Source organism: Semicossyphus pulcher, unplaced genomic scaffold, assembly GCF_022749685.1.
Source record: "Semicossyphus pulcher isolate SPU_LCO1_2020_fin unplaced genomic scaffold, fSemPul1.0.p SCAF_5, whole genome shotgun sequence".
Lineage (NCBI taxonomy): Eukaryota > Metazoa > Chordata > Actinopteri > Labriformes > Labridae > Semicossyphus > Semicossyphus pulcher.
This window is the reverse complement of record NW_027211726.1, coordinates 20,670,461-20,687,125: the sequence shown is the minus strand read 5'-3', so window position 1 is coordinate 20,687,125 and position 16,665 is coordinate 20,670,461. Positions and strand designations below refer to the sequence as shown.

Sequence of the window (16,665 nt, the reverse complement as noted above, 5' to 3'; positions counted from 1 at the left end):
TCTCCAAAGCTAACTACATGACACGCTGTATCTACATGATAAACATCAAAGTCGAAATGATCCATTTTCAGAAAGAGTCGCCTCCCATCACCATTTCTTGGTGAACATAAGCTGGGTGAAGTGACGGCCTGAAGTCTAGTCTTGTGTGGATGGTGAGGTTGCCACATGGCAAATAGTCATTCGTACAGTTTTGTTGTGTAGAATAAACAAATTACCGTAAAAAGTGGTGTATAAGGTGCGCTTTTTTTTTTAATCTAAAAAGTGGGCTGCGTTCTTTATACTGGTGCGACCAATATACCAGTATAAAATGCAGAGAGTTATGTTATTGTGTTACGGTATTTTACCCAGCCGCTACAACATCTCCTATTTACAATATGCTGCAGTGCTGAAAACTAACTTGATAGTTGCTAACGCTTGTAGGCTGCAGCTACAGCACCGGTAGCTAGCATGATTGCAAATTTGGCATGGTGAAAAGAGATGGTAGGCTGTAATTTGTGCGTGTTTTGAATGTGTTAAAATGAAAATAAATAAAAATAGTGTTGTAGTAAATGGCTATAAAAAAACTTTTTCCCTCTGGAATATCCCCAAAAACAGACTGCATATTATATTCTGGGTTATATCCGCAAGTTATATTCCAGATTTTACGGTAACGGTAAATAGCCAGTTAAGGAAATTATCCTATTTAGTTTTTGTCCTTCTCATCCTTCTATTGTTACTCATAGAGCTGGTGCCAGGAGGCTGTTTAGACTAGCTTAGCTTGATGGGGAAAAAGGGTAGCCTGGCTCTGTCCAAAGTTAAATGTGCCTACCAACAATTGGCTAGCTACAGTTTTTAAGCTAAGCTAGGCTATTCACCTCCTGGTTGCACCTTTTGCTGAATACTAAGCCATGCGAGTGGTATCAATCTCACCAACATTATAAGAAAGTTGAATGGTGATCTTGAAAATTAACATACTAACAGTTAAAACTAGAAAACATGAAGTCTGTCCTAGAGAAAAAAATGTTGGAGAGAGACATGTGGTTTGTGGTCTTGCTTGAGTAATACGACAAGCTAACAGTGCATAACCAGACCCATGTACCAGCAATAGTGTCTTTGAAATATTAAGCCATTGCTGGCTTGTAGGCTTGGATATATGTGTGTGTGTGTGTGCATGTCTGCAAGTCAGAGTGAGTGCCTGCATGTTTGTTTGTGAGAGAAAGAGAGAGAGACGTGGAGGGAGAGAAGGGAGAGAGTTTGTCACCTCGAAAATCAGCGAAGAACAGTCCCAGCCTCTGCCCAGTCGAGCGATTCATGAACCTATCAATTGACTGTGTGCGTGTGCGACTGTGTACGCAAGTGCACACACAAGGTGCCAATGGGCCTTGATGAGCATGTTTAAGCTGTCCGACTGAGATAGGCTTTCATTATGGGGTAAATGAGCCAATCAAACTGATAGCAATCAAGCGAAGACCTGAACTCATTGACTGCCAATAGGAAGAGGCAGAGTCGGCACAGGGGCAAAGAGTGCGAAGAGTGTCCCAACTCATAAAGCTGCATGCAGGTTGGATGAAACAATTTACCAAATAGCATATGCTGAAAGGGCAATTGCATTTTCTGAATATAAAAAGAGAAAATGGGCGAGTGGTGTGATGCAGCTGGACACTTTTATCACGCAGATCAAAGGAAGCAACCACACTCCCACATTTAGAGGATAATGGCCAAAGAGCATCAACACAACACAAAATAGGGAACAATTAAGAAGACATCCTGATGTAGCAGTATCTAACAAGGGTGTAGTTAACACCTCTTTTCCTCCAGTTGCAGTCCAACATTCAGTCTTTGAGATATCTGAATTTGCTCTTCCATCAAATGTGGAAAAACAACCTCGAACAAAATAACCAGCGGGCAACTAATAAAAGGTTTTTACATAAAAGCAAGGTAGATGGTAAGATGGCAGATGGAAGAAGAGCACCAAATATGCATACAGAGTTTTTTGCATAATTAGACGGAGAGTGTAGGTGATTTAAGGTGAGGTGCCCTGAGGTTAGAACACAGGTTGTCTTGAACGCCAATCAAAGCGAGTCCGTGTCATCAGAGCGTGTCAGAGGTCAGCGCCAGCTCTGCCTCCATCGGTCTGCAGTCTCTCTGAACTTTAATTTGGGCAGAGGACGAGGTGCCAGACAGGAAGTCTGCCAATGGAATTTCCTGTGGGATGTGACCTTTGCCTTGGTTGGTTGTCAATCGAATCTGCCACAGTAATTCTCTTATCTAATATAAACCCCTTTTTCCCTTTGAGCCCCTTTGTTGCCCCTTTAAAACTTCTGTTCCGATGCTTCCCTGTGTCTTCTTTTTCTTGATATTCCTCTCCAGTGTTTGGACAGTCACTTTGCTACTTTCTTGGCTCCACTTTAAACCACATGAAAAAAATCACAGCCATTAACACTAACTGCAGGTAACTTTCTTGTGTTGCTAAAAGCAAGAGACAGCTTTCAACATCGGTTTGAGGACTTGATGCTCTCGAGGGGGACGCAGCACGCGTCTTCGCAGATGAAAGGCCTGCATCTTCTTAAAAGCCCTCAAGGGCCTCTTTACAGTCCAAGTCCTTCTCAGCGTTACCCTTTGACGTCCTTGAAAGGCCGTTTGTCTGCTTCCATAAGACTCATCTCCGGGACTGTGAATTCACACTTGTACTACTTCTCGAACTGACCTTGGCTGAAGATAGGGTTGAGTGGGGGTGATAAAAGGTCCTCCTATGTCTCCGATTCAACACTTCGACCGAGGACGGAGATAGATCCAAATGACGGTTGTCAGCGTAGATATCAAACGTGACTTGAGACAGACGTCTCTGTGCGTTACAATAGCAGGAACTTTCTCCAGGAACTAGCAACCTTTTAAGGAACTCTGTGCGTTTTGATAGCAGGAACTTTCTCCAGGAACTAGCAACCTTTTGAGGAACTCTGTGCATTTCCATAGCAGGAACCAGGGTCTAAATTAAGTTTATAGTTAATTATTTACCCCCTGAAAAGTTCCTGCTTGGGGGGTAGTACTTTCCAAAGCTTCAGGAACTTTCAGGGCGGGGCCTGCAGTGCAGATCATTTCTAATTGGTCGAGTACTCGCAGCGTTTTATTTCACCCACAATTTCCATCTGCAAAGCAATAAAGCACGATCAAAACAGCACGAGTTGAATCTCCTCCATGCTAACAGGCTAACTGTAGTGTCGCACAAATGATGATACCGGCCCGTTCGTGGTGTTTTATGGAGTCATCTTTGTTGTATGGCCTTCATCTTCTTCTTACGGCCACCTACTGGTGGTGCAGTGCAGTTACTTTTATTGCTTCTCCATACGTCATTGGCTTGAATTGCATAATCTCCCCAAGGCTTTAGGTCCATGTAGAAATGCAGACAACAATGGGCCACAGGAACCATTAAGTTCCTTGAAGAGAACTCCCTTTGACTAAAGGTTCCTGGTACTTTTGGTCGAAGCACTTATAGGTGTAACAACCCCAGTTCACTTTTTGGTCTTGTTGAGTATCCTAATCTGACTATCTCTACAAAACAACTTGAAATACATATCTGATCCAGTATTTTATGCACAACACACAGGAAAAGTTTGAACCAGCCCTTTGCAGTGGATATCGGTCTCAGTTCTCGTACCTTCAGTCGGGTTGGTGAAGACCTCTTTAGGGATGTAGAGCTTGTCCTCGGCTGTTCGGGCCCAGTCCTTCATCCCTCTCCGGCCCTTCATGGGGAAGTTGATATCGCTTGAAACTGCTGACACCGGCTCTCGCTGGATGGTTATCACTGGAACAAAGAGAGATACAGAGAATAAAAAACACTTGAAAGCCACTGCAGTGCGAGACCGGGTTGAAAGAAAGAGCTCTTGCAAAAGAGACAATGATCAAAGAACAGTGAAAAACACCTCTCTGAAAAAGTCACTGAGTCATGTTTAGTTTTTAAACTCCTAAATGAGGTAAGGAATATTTAGACAGTAGGGTTTTTTGGAAGTGAGACTGCATTAAATGACAGGTTTAATAGATCATTTGGCAGTAGTTTTTATATGACAGAAAAGATCTTCAGTAGAAGATAAAGAATAGTAAAATTTCACACCTCAATTCTTACCTTAAGTGAAAGCCTTTAAACATTCATATTGGTGCTGTAATCTTTTATAGAACAGTTTGACACTTACTGAGGTTGTTGGTAACCACTAGGAAACTCTGGAAAGGCTTCTGGGCTTCTCCGATGAGGTGAATAAAATCCTCTAATATCCTCATCAGCAAAGCAGCACCGGGAGCGACCTGTGGATTGGAGGAATGAAAAAGAGAGGCGAGCATCCATCACTATGCCATCATAATTATAATCCGACGCCAACTTTCAATGAGACATGTCTCACCCCTTTGACACATTTATATTCATTGCATTATCTAGACCACTGAATTTGTTCCGCGGCGGTAAATTGTAACCCCCGCGGGCTATTATATCATATTCGGTTGCTTGTTTATTGAGCCCAGATGGCAAAGTAACAAACCTCGACTCAAGGGCGTCAAGTCAGGACACACAAAAACACAAGAATGTGCAGAGTCGGGACACTCCCTCACATCAAAAGATAATTAACAGGTAGCTATTGTGTTTAGTAAACAGGTGTGTTTTTATGGCTCTAATGAAAAGTTAATGAGAGATGTGGTAATATTTTACTATACACTCAACTTCTTGTAGGAACACACAAAATAAAGTAATCACACACTCCTTCTGCACGACTTGGTAAAGAAGCGTTCGGAACCAAGGTTGACACGATACTAGAATTTCAAACTCCAATACAATACTCTATACTTGATTCAATACCACGGCAACCAAAAAAAAAAGGTACCAAAAGTTGGGTAATCTTGATTTAAATTTTTTCCTGCACACAGTGCTGGTACTGAACAAGTCACTGAACACACACCAGCTCATTTGACATCCCGTTCAACTTCTCGATTCTCAATTATCAATCATAAACATAGGAAGGAGTGTTTAGCTGTATCTGCAGAGCATCTACCCCTTTTCTGTATTTTCTCATCAACTTTAAATGCTGCTGTTTGGGACACTTCTGGGTGTCAATAATTGTGCAGTGGTGTTCAGCTCACAGCCAACAGTCCGCAGGTCGGGTCGAAATGAAAACGTAGAGACCAGGTGACAGCGCTGTTTCTCTGCTCTGCTCTCTGACTGTCTGCAACAGACGCTAACGTAACCTCTGCATCTTCATGATTATAACGGACGAGTTATAATTAAAGAGAAAGGCTTAGACCTAAGCAAAAGAGTTGCTTTCAAAAATTGCGTGATTGCAACAACTCCAAGGGTTTGGAACCCTTACAGGAGCAAAGGTAGTTCTGAGAACCCGCAGGTAAAGTAAGCACATACTGTTGTAGTGTTCTGACCGGACCTGAACTTATATCTTTTTGGGTTTTTCTGTATTCGCTGTTTATATTATGTCTTCATTTTGCTTTTTAATGTCTCATTTTATAACGTGTTTCTTTGCTTTGGTTGTGAAAGCGCTTTGAACTGTCTTGTTGCTGAAATGTGCTATATAAGTAAACTTGCCTTGTCTTTACAAGATGCCAAAATGTCGGTATTTGTCGACCTGCGAGTGTGAGCAGTATAAGAGCTGCAGGCGACGGAGGACGGAGACCAATAAAGGATTATCTTATCTTATCTAACCGCTGTGAAACAGTTAGAAATGACTTCTTACTTTGTGTTTCACCGCTGTGTTTTCATTAATAGCGCTCACTCTCTCCACTTCCTGTCTCTGTCACTCGACCACAGCTGCTCTCTCTTTCTCCTCAACAGATTTGGGTTGAAAACTGATTGTAAATGTCTTTCTATCTTTCTGTACCATCGAACGTAAAAATAAGGGATTTAGTATCCTTTTGAAACACGTGGTATTGAACATTTTGACAGCCTTATTCTGAACTGATTATGATACAGAGGTGTCGAGACTCTTATAGTAACAAATAAACACAGATAAAGAAGCCTTACCTGGTGAGCGTCCTCCCATCTCTCTACATTTTCCATGTCCAACATGTGGCTGATGATCTGGAAGAATTTCTGAACACAAGATAAAGATGTTTTTAATACAGCAGGCCTTATGATTTTGTACCTTACTTGTATGCATACACATTAAAGTCATTGTTCTCTTTCTGGCAGCTAACCTGCAAGAACCAATTATTAGAGAATGAACTGCAATACTGCTGCAGTACTGTCATGTCTAGAACAGTAGTCACCTGTACATAGACGGTGTCTAACATAAAATAAAGGCTGTTAAATGACTGCCTGTAAGAGAACAAAATGCTCCTGCCTCAGTCAGAGAAAGGGGGAAAAACGCTGCTAAAAAACCCCTTTGAGGCCATAGCAACTGTGTAGCTGTAGATCATTGTTATGCACACCTCGTGCAGCAGAAAGTCGAGCTCCTACATTGAATAAATTTGCAGGCTTTGCAATAGTATCTGTGTGCGAGAGTGTGTCTGTGACGGCACGTTTGGCACGGTTTGTGACTTGAAGGCGGCTTTCAAAAGAAGGCTCGGCGAATGCGCTTACCTGCACGTCGTCGGGAGCTGGGATGTAGGTTGCTCTTTTGAAGGTGTCCGTCACATTTCGCAGAATCTCCGTGGAAAAGAGAAGGTCGCCACTGTAGTAGCTCCTCCTCTGCAAGAGCTCCAGGAGACTCCTTACGATCTGAGACATGCCCTCCCCGGCCAGGGTCCTCTGACCCTTCGCGAGATGCTCTCGTAACTACAGCGTGCGGAAAGAGAGAGAAAATTGAGAAAAGTTCATGGTTTCACGTCTGCTGGTTTGCTGTCAAGATGATCAAATGCATGGCCAGTGGCACTTACTGTTGTGTACTTGCTCCTATTCAAAATATGTAGCTGATAAAAATGTCAGAAAAGGCGAGACCAAACAAACCAAGGATCATGTTTTTCATTCTGAAGAAATCACAGGAATGTTTTGGATGTGAGCCGAGGGGGACGTTTCAAGACAGGAGTATATATATGACATGGTTGGATTTTTGCGCTTGTGCTTAAAATAGTCGAGCGAAAAAAGGCCTAGCAGCACTCTCAGGCAGAAATTGGATCTCAACACTTCAGAGAAAGAGATGCAGAAAGCAAGACTTTGTGTGTGTGTGTGTGTGTGTGTGTGTGTGAAATGCAACAAGAGAGACAGAGAGGGAGGGAGGGAGAGAGACAGAGAGAGCGAGCCTGGAAGAACAGAAGATAACAGCAATCAGAGAAAATTAATTATTGACTCCTGGTGTTAATGAAAGGTTGGAACACAAGCTAACGGTGCAATCAGCTCTGTCACGCACAATCCCTGACCGCCATCTCCTCCCGCCCTCGCCGCAGAGATGGGAAGAGGTTGAAGTTCACAGAGCGGGAAAACAGTCTGGCTGATGAACACATTCATTAGCTATGTTTATTAATTGATAAGTACGAGCGCAAAGCTCTGGAAAAGCTAATTAGAGATACCGGCGAGCCTTGAGTAAAGACACTCTGGATTCTGAATAAATGTTTTTTGAAAGTTTGAAAAAGTCAAACAAAGGTGCATGATGGGTGAAAAGGGGGAAGAAGTTTGAAAAAAACAGATCCTTAACTTTCTCACATATTCCTTAATGAGGCTGACAGGTTAGATGAAGGTGAGTGATGATAGAGAGCGATACTGCAATTAAGTAGAACACATTTTTTTTTGTTCTTGCTGAAGATGAGTTTGAAACACTGGAGAAAGTTCCTGAGTTGGGGAGAACTCGGTGGTTAAAGGGAACTTACAGATAAATGTAAATATCTATAGTCAAGTGAGACGCATCTGGCGAAGCTCGGAGGACCCCAGAAAGCAACTCCATTATTGTCCAGCATGCAACGACGACTAGCAGATCCTAGGGAGGGAGAAAGACGGACAGTTACTTCACAGGGAATTTATGACATTTAAGAATTAAACCACACAAGAATACATCTTTATCTACTGCTGTAAATATGGCGTCCATTCAAGGTGGAATAACCTGCAGCTGTGCCAAAGTATCAAGCGGCAGAAATGGAGAAAGATTTTCATACTCTTTTTCCTGCCAAAAATAGATACACTCATCAGCCACTTTATTTGGTACACCTTGCAGAGCTGCCTTAATTCCTCATGGCATAGATTCAACAAGGTGCTGGAAACATTCCTCAAAGATTTTGGTTCAAATTGACATGATAGCATCACTGCAGTTGCTGCACATTTGTCGGCTGCACATCCATAATGCAAATCTCCTGTTCCACCACACACCAAAGGTGCTCTATTGGATTGAGATCTGGCGACTGTGGAGGCCGTTTGAGTACAGTCAACTCATTGTCATGTTCAAGACACCAGTTTTAGTTGATTTAAGCTTTGTGACATGCTGTGTTTTCCTGCTGGAAGTAGCCATCAGAAAATGGGTACACTGTGGTCATAAAGGGATGGACATGGTCAGCAACAATATTCAGGCAGGCTGTGCCGTTTAAACGGTGCTCAATTTGTACTAAAGGGGCCCAAAGTGTGCCAAGAAAATATCCCCCACACCGTTACAACACCAGCAGCAGCAGCCTGAACCGCTGACACGAGGCAGGATGGATCCATGCTTTCATGTTGTTGACGCCAAATTCTGACCCTACCATCCGAATGTCGCAGCAGAAATTGAGACTCATCAGACCTGGCAATGTTGTCCCATTCTGTTGTCCGATTTGGTGAGCCTGTGCAAATTGTAGCCTCAGTTTCCTGTTCTTAGTTGACAGGAGGGGCACCCGGTGTGGTCTTCTGCTGCTGTAGCCCATCTGCATCAAGGTTTCGATGTGTTGTGCGTTCAAAGATGTTCTTCTGCATACCTCGGTTGTAATGAGTGGCGATTTGAGTTACTGCTGCCTTTCTATCAGCTCGAACCAGTCCTGCCATTCTCCGACGAGCTCTGCCATCAACAAGGCATTTTCACTTCAGCAGATCGTCGTGACCATGTCTTATTGCCGAAATGCATTGCGTTGCCACCATGTGATTGGTTGATTAGATATTTGCGTTAACGAGCAGTTAAACAGGTGTACCTAATAAAGTGGCCGGTGAGTATATATAACTAGCTGGATTTCTAAAACTGAGATGTGACCCCATTTTTCACAGTATTAAGGTTAGAGGTATTTAAGGTATCTGCTTGAAGAATTTCAATTGATACAAGCAAACCACAGCAAAGTTAAAGTATTGACACTTATGTAAAAGTAAAAACTGAGGTCAATTTTCAGAATTTTCCTTTCCTGAGGTAAAATATTATTTTGGAAAGTTCAAAGTGCTGAATATTTCATTTCTAGCAGGGCTACAATGTTGGCTGCTAACACCTCCTGGCTATTTTAACCTGGCAGCCAACAAATAAACTGGTAATGGCTGCCAAAATACAGTACTTTACTAAGACAAAAGCTTCTCCCTAGCCAAATAAATAATCACTTACTGACTCTGGCTCTGCCTTTTTATGAGTAATATGGACATAAATAAACTGTAAAGTGTCTTGGTTAATTAAATTTAACACAACGATTTACCTTAACTGTAATGTTCTTTAAGCTATAATGTTTTATTGGCAGGCAACTTGATTCAAGCAGACATGTTTTGATGTGGGAGCCAGCGCCGTGGTTTGAAAGATGTAAAACCACATTTATTCCGCAGGCTTTCTGAACCACATCTGCTCTTGGCTCGACTTTTGAGAAAGAAACTATCTGAAAGAGACATAATTTTGTTCTTGTTTCTGCTTTTAGAAGGTAGAAAAAAAAGGTCAGGCAGCAAGCTGTTTGAGGAACTGTGCGGTTAGGAATAGTTACTGTGATAAGTTTAAAAGGTTCATTCATATCTGCGGTATGAGCTAAGGGGAGATGTTGGAGAAAGCGAGAGTTGGAAATGCTTTAATTTTTGCCTTTGTAAATCAATCCGAGCACATATTTTCTCCAGACATGTGACCACATCACAACAATCTAAACACAGCATGTAGAGTAATTCAGCTCGTATCTCCTTATAATGATTTTATTTGGCTGTTTAATGATGTGTTCAGTACTAATGAGATGATTGCTGTGCTGTTATTGCACGCCATATTCCAGAGGTTACTTGAAAATAGGAGGCAGCACATTTGTAGTTCACGAGCCTGTGTATGAGGTTCTTTCGGTACTCTCTGTTCTGTTAGCAGGCTTGGGCTAGCTTGCCAATGTTCCCACCTGGTAGCTAGCTTGAGCAGAAGCTAACTATGGGTGGCAACATCGGGGGGCCTAACAAAGTTCTGTTTCTCCTGCTGGAAATGTATGTTTCCATTTGAATTTACCGTTGATTAAATAGGAGTTTATTTTGTTATCTATTTATCTAACTGTAGCTGCTGTAGCTGTACCTGTGCAGATGCTAACGTATATTTGTGGGGCCAACGCACTTCACTTGGATATTCATGAGATTAAGTTAAATTTACCAGTACGCATCATTATTATTCTTTCTCCCGCTTTAGCTAACCGGCACTGCCCCAAATAACTAACAGAATGTTTTGAACATATATTTTTGTGGTGTACATTTCCTAGTTTTTGTTCTCCTTTAATATTCTGTGGATTCATTTTGAGTTAGATTATTTCTGTCTTTACTTTAGCTAGCACTGCTAGTAAAAACCATAGATTGTATAAAAAGATGGACGACGACAGCTCCCTTAAAGAGAAGCCAAAACATTTTGAGCGCCCCCTGCTGCCTGGCTGCAGTATAGGTCATAAAGCCCGCCTCCTCCATGTTAACAGATGGGACATGAGTCAAACTATAAAATCAAAATACACATCAAATACATTTTTCTCAAACATGGTTTCTGTCATTATAGTTAGTTCTTATCATGCTGATTTACGTCCAAGTGTTCATTTTTCTGACAAGTTTATTTTTTATTAGTTATTTGATGCTGTCAAAAGGATGATTGACAGCTCTGTTGACAAATACCTGTCCTGCAGCCGATCTGTTCTGGATTGGCAAAGTAGAGGAGGAACGTCGAGAGGAAACGTACAATCACTACAGTCATTGAAGTTTCCATACCTGTGAACGTTAACCTCAGACCAACACAGAGAAGCTGTTCTGCTGTTTAATACGCCGGCGTGCGGAATCTTTGCTATTTTTTTCGGTAAGTTTAGTGTGTGTTTTGGTTAGCGGAAGTGGCTACAGCGGCTCCACCTGCCGAACTGCGCAGCTCTGGCTTCAAATGACTTCACCATCGTAAGGTGGCAGCGTCTATCACAGGGGCTATTTTGGCTTCAATTTCATACAATGAGAGCAGAAGGAGCCCATCTATATATGCAGTCATCGGTAATAACTATAGGCGTAGATGCCTAGGTGCTAACATACATTTGTGGGAGTAACAAACTTCTGTTGCTCATAATGGGCATTTTTTATTGGGACGTTTTCTCCCTCTTCTTCCCTATTCTGTGGATTGAATATGAATTTTCAGTAGATAGTTTCTTTCTCTTAAATTAGCCAGCATTGCTTATGACAACTAACTGTACTAACCAAGGTGCTAATATAATTCTATGGTGCTAACAAACAGTCTGTTGGACAGGCATTTCAAGGACTGTTAGATATTTTCTAATGCCAGCTAATGGCTGGTTCGCATCAAGTCCAAGCTTCTTTCTTGAATTCGCTACAGTTTAAGTGGTTGTTGTTATTAAATCACACAAGTGTAACTGAAATATGCTAACGGCTAACGAATATTGACTAAAGCTTATCATGTTACTGACCAGTGGCGTTAGTTGGACACTTGTTGTAGACAGTTTCTCCAGCTGAGGCTCTCTTCCATGCCATAGCAAGAAGGTGCTCATCTTTACATATCTCATGAGGAGCTGTAAACGTAGGCGAGAAACACACAGAAAAAGTGTAATGAAGCGTATTCTTACAGGCACACAGTAAAAGAAAAATCCCCACGCACATGCTCCCACAGACGCATACATCGCCAGCAGAAAAAAAGTCAGAAAAGCACAAAAAACAAGATTCAAATCAATGTTCTCCTACAGCAGCTCCCAATCTTATTCCCTTGTACATTGCTCTGTGTGCTCTCTGTCAGTGTCACTGCCTCAGTACAGTATCTCATTCCCTCTTCATCTTACTCCCTCTCTTTATTCATCTGTCCCCCATCCCCCCCCTCTCTTTCATAACCCTGATGAAAAACGGGGGAGAGTGCTCTGAAGATATTCCGAGGGGGCAGACGAGTGTTGGCAGAGGCGATGCAGGAAGATGAAGAGGGACGGAGAGCGAAAATAGAGAGATGCAGAAAGAGAGAAAATATGATATGATTTTCCCCCTGCAATGCCAACAGACCCGATCCTCGCCTTGTGTAAAAGCGGCTTGAGAGCTACTCAAAACAAAGGGGTCAGGGTGGAAGCTGCACTTTAAAGACCGTACATGTGTTTCATTCAGGGTTGTAGGGACAATAAGCTTTCATATTCATACGCACACACACAGTCAGTCAAGAGGGATGTTTATTAAACCACACTGTTTCCTGCAGCTGCTGACACTCTGACATTGAACATCTCTCCTTCTATCAGGCGGAGAAAGTACAGAGAGCAAGCGAGTGATATTAGTGCGACAAAAACAATGTTAAAGAGGAGAGATATGAGGAGGAATGGAGTATCTCTCAGGTAAACAGGGAGGATAAAATGAAAGCACCACAAGACAAGGACAAGAAAAATCAATGAAGAGGTAAAGATGGATGGGTATGTGACTCGACAGGACGGCAGACAAGAGACTGATAAAGAAGGAGAGGAATGCAGTTCTAAAATTGCGATGAAAGCCTTTGGCTGTGGTGCGAACCACTGGGAATCACTTCCATTCTGCCTGACTAATAGTGCACGTATGCAGATTGGGCACACACACACACACACGCAGACACACACTCTATTTAGTCTCTGTCAGGGATTCACCGGGAGAGGCATGCAGAGAAATGCAGCCACACAGATAAAAATGTGAACACAAAAAGTGCAGACTTTCCAAGCATAAATATACATGAGCGCATATACAGTAGTTATCCAGCATTTTCTGAGCCAACACACACACACACACACACACAGACACAGACACAGAGTGACTGACCAGGGCATTTCTTCTCATTACAGGAGCGGACCTCCTCCCCCGAGCCGTCGCAGGGGTAGCCCTGTAATCCGGTGCCCTCGCACATCCTGAAGCGACGCTGCCAACCGGAGTCGCATGTTTTGCTGCAGAGACTCCAGTGGTTCCAGCTGCCCCAATTACCTCCACCTAAAACAGGAGCAAAACACCGCTAATGAATATCAGGGATCGGGTAGAAAGAGTGGGAGGGAATGTGAGCAGATGTGAAAATCAAGAGGGATTTTTTGACACAGATATAATTGTCAATCAATCAATTTGTATCTATTAAAGGGGGGGTTATGCTAGCGTAAAGCTTCAGTCTGTGATACCTGTGGAGTACCTTAGCAAAATTTAAAAAAAAAACACACTGGTGCTCTGTGCAGGCCCTCATACAGCCTCTCCCTGAAACGTCTCAGTCAGCAGTCTTTTTAAAAAACCCCGCCTCTACAAGCCCGTTTTCTTCTGATTGGCCAGCTCTCCGAAGCCTGCCGAGGGGCAGAACTCAGTGTTTGAGGCATGCCTCCTACCCTTTGGCCAAGTTGTAGGCACAAAGTAAACTTCACTTTTTCAATCTGAAATGAATGTCTGCTGCACTCGTCCGTTGAAAAAATAAACACTGATGTCTCTTTCATTCACAGCCAAAGAAACACTTTCTCAAAGACATTCTGAACCCAATTGACAAGAGCCGTTGAGCACACTTAGCTGCTCGGTGGGTGTGTCCTTGAACTGTGCCAGGGGCAGGAAGTTCTGCTGTGTTTCGGGCAGATGCCCAAATATAAGCTGTGTCCCAATCCACGGGCTGCAGCCTTCAAAGGAGGCGGTCCACAGAGGATGCCCCATTCACAGCCCGCGTAGACCGTTAAAGCCGAACTGAAATGAGACGGTCTGGTCGACCCTTGCGTCACCAAACGCCGCTCTTGTCTCCTAGCAACAGGAGCGAGCTAACTAGCTAGCATAACTAACGTTGTGTAAGTTAACCTATTATTTTAAAGATAATTTGTTTCAAGGGCCCTTTCATTTTCTTAAACATGTGTAACACTACCTATTCAATAAAGTGTATTCCTCTGCCATTTAAAAGTCTGCCATTTTGTTGAAAGTACCGCGCAATGTATCTCGGGATACGATGGGCCACCAAGGATGCCCCGGATGGATCCTTCGCGGCCTTGGAAACGGAGACCGCATTTGTCGGCCACATCTGAAGGAGCCTTCGAATTGGGACAGCCTTCGACGCACTTCTGTGACATAATCGGCCTTCAAATACGGCCTTCGAAGGCTGCAGCCCCTGGATTGGGGCACAGCTATAGAGTTCCTCACCTTTGTGACATCACAAAGGGAAGCGTGTGGAGAAGTCTGTCTGAAACCTGGCATTCACAGCAGCCTGCAGCCTGAGACGTTTTTAGCAGGGGATTACTCCAAAATACATTTACCTAGAGATTTCAAACTTCACCCACGTTTAGTCTGGACATCCAACATTGTAACATATATAGGTCTTAAAATATGACACAGCATAATACCCCCTCTTTAAGTGCCAAATCACAACACCATACTCCTTGTAACATTATTTACAGAGACCCAACATTAATCGACCAAGAATAAGCACTTGGCAACAGTGGCAAAGAAAACTGTCTTCACCGGTTGAGTCGAGACTGCAAGGCTTTTTTTTTTTGTGGTTTATAATAAAGTCTGATTCTGGGGCCAGGTTCATTAAAACACACCAGTTCTTTTGTCCTCCAGGGCCACCATAGAAGCCAATCAAACAGCCAAACTGGATTCAAACCCACAAATAGCTCGCATTTGAAACAAGAATCGGAGAAGACTATATAGATACCTTTAGATAATGCATGGTTCATGTCTGCATAATGACATTTGAGAGCATGCGAGTGTGAATACTAAGCATTCATTTGAAAGCCTTACCGCCGCAGGAAGGGTTGGTGCAATCTCTGCTCTCCTGATGGGGGCCCTTGCACTCAGCCCAGCCGTGCACCGACGCACTGCAGCGCCTCTGCCTCTGCTGCGTCCCCGTGTTACAGGTCACGCTGCACCTCGACCACGGCCCCCACTCCAACCACTGGCCCTCGACTGCAGGAGGGATGGAGGTAGATATGGAGAGACAGGGGGAAATGGGTGAAAGTGGAAGGAAGTAGATTTTGAGAGACACGGGGAAATCGGGGCAAATTGATTCAGATTTTTGAAGGATGGGAAGGAGGATGTGAGGGAGGAAGACAGGTGCAAAGGGAGAAGAGACAGAACAGAGGAAGTGAGTGGGCTTCAAGTAAACAGAGTATAGAATGAGTCAGGAGGGAGAACAAATAAATTACAGAGGGTATTTGTTTTTCCATAAATAGCAACAAACAACACTTCATGGCTCTATAGACATTTTAAATATTTCAATCTAGGAAATAGCTGATTAGAATTCCTTTTATGCATTCTTTTAAAGAGTTCACACAGAGTACAGTCAGCTGGATTCTCCTTCAAAGTGTTATTAGAGAGGAGGCACATTTCAACTCTTGACTGGTGTTTGTGCAGAAGGAGGAAGAAAAACAATCAGTACCATCATGTCAGACAATGCGTGAATTTCAAATTGGCCGATTACATGCACAGGTTTAATCAAAGCCCCCACTGTCCCCTGTTATAAGGAGCTTTGCATGAGTAATTCAGTTATCAAATGAGAGACCTAAAATGCAATAACTGGGATAATCAAAAACAGGCAGGTTAATAATTTATAGACTAGCATGTTATCAAAGATTTCTCATATTCCATCAGCTTCAAAGCAGGTAATGGTTTAGACAATTTTAAGGATCGGCTTCAGAGGAAAGAACACAGTGTTCTACTGCGGAAAGAGAAGATGAAGATCTGTGACTAATAACATCAGTGAATATGTGTTTCTTTAATGTTCTTGGTAAGAAGCAATTACCAACCTGTGACCATGTCGACTTATACGTGGAAAAAGGACTCCATATCACATTGTTTCAGTTGTTTCTCGTTTTAATTGTTATAAAGTAATAATCTCAAAGATTTTCATTTCAACAAATGTCTGTTAATTCACTATCTAACGTCATATGAGGTAACACAATGGTGATTGAGCCTATGGCCCACTGATGAAAGCCTTTGCATTTGCAGTATTACAGACTGGGTGTCGGTGGCGACTTTCATGGAAAACAATCACAAGCGGCGCCCAGTTAGTGACGCGTTTTCCATCACCCAGCAGTTGTTGGTCTGCCAGAGAGGGGAGGCGGAGCTACACGGCTGCTTTTCCGGTCTCTATAAGTGTTGCGAGTAAACAGTAATCTACTATGGCTGAACAAACAAAGAAAAGATTGCTGACTACAGACACAACTTCAGAAATAAGTGAAAATCCAAAGAAAAAGAAACAAATTCGACGCTCAGATGAAGGCAAACAGTCTAAAAACGAAAGAGACCGTCAGCGAGGAAAATCAAGAGTTACAACCGGAGCCGACCGTGGACGTCACACAAGCGACACTGTCTGGATATCTGGGAAGTGTGCTCCCGCAATTACTGTTTATTGCCAGAGGTGCCGCCAAAGAGAACAAAACTGAGATCTTTGAGATTATAAC

The 16,665-nt window shown here is 42.9% G+C and overlaps 1 protein-coding gene across 1 annotated transcript in view; it reads right to left on the bottom strand.

Annotated features, from left to right (window-relative positions):
* Window positions 1–16,665, bottom strand: part of adgrb2 (adhesion G protein-coupled receptor B2) — a 258,721-nt gene that overhangs the window by 98,052 nt on the left and 144,004 nt on the right. Inside the window, exons 5-12 of the mRNA XM_069681026.1 lie at window positions 15,005–15,169; window positions 13,076–13,240; window positions 11,728–11,829; window positions 7,771–7,877; window positions 6,548–6,742; window positions 5,990–6,058; window positions 4,167–4,275; window positions 3,635–3,781 (exon numbers count right to left, since the gene is read on the bottom strand). Coding sequence (XP_069537127.1) covers window positions 3,635–3,781; window positions 4,167–4,275; window positions 5,990–6,058; window positions 6,548–6,742; window positions 7,771–7,877; window positions 11,728–11,829; window positions 13,076–13,240; window positions 15,005–15,169 — 1,059 coding nt within the window. The remainder of the gene's footprint in view (window positions 1–3,634; window positions 3,782–4,166; window positions 4,276–5,989; window positions 6,059–6,547; window positions 6,743–7,770; window positions 7,878–11,727; window positions 11,830–13,075; window positions 13,241–15,004; window positions 15,170–16,665) is intronic.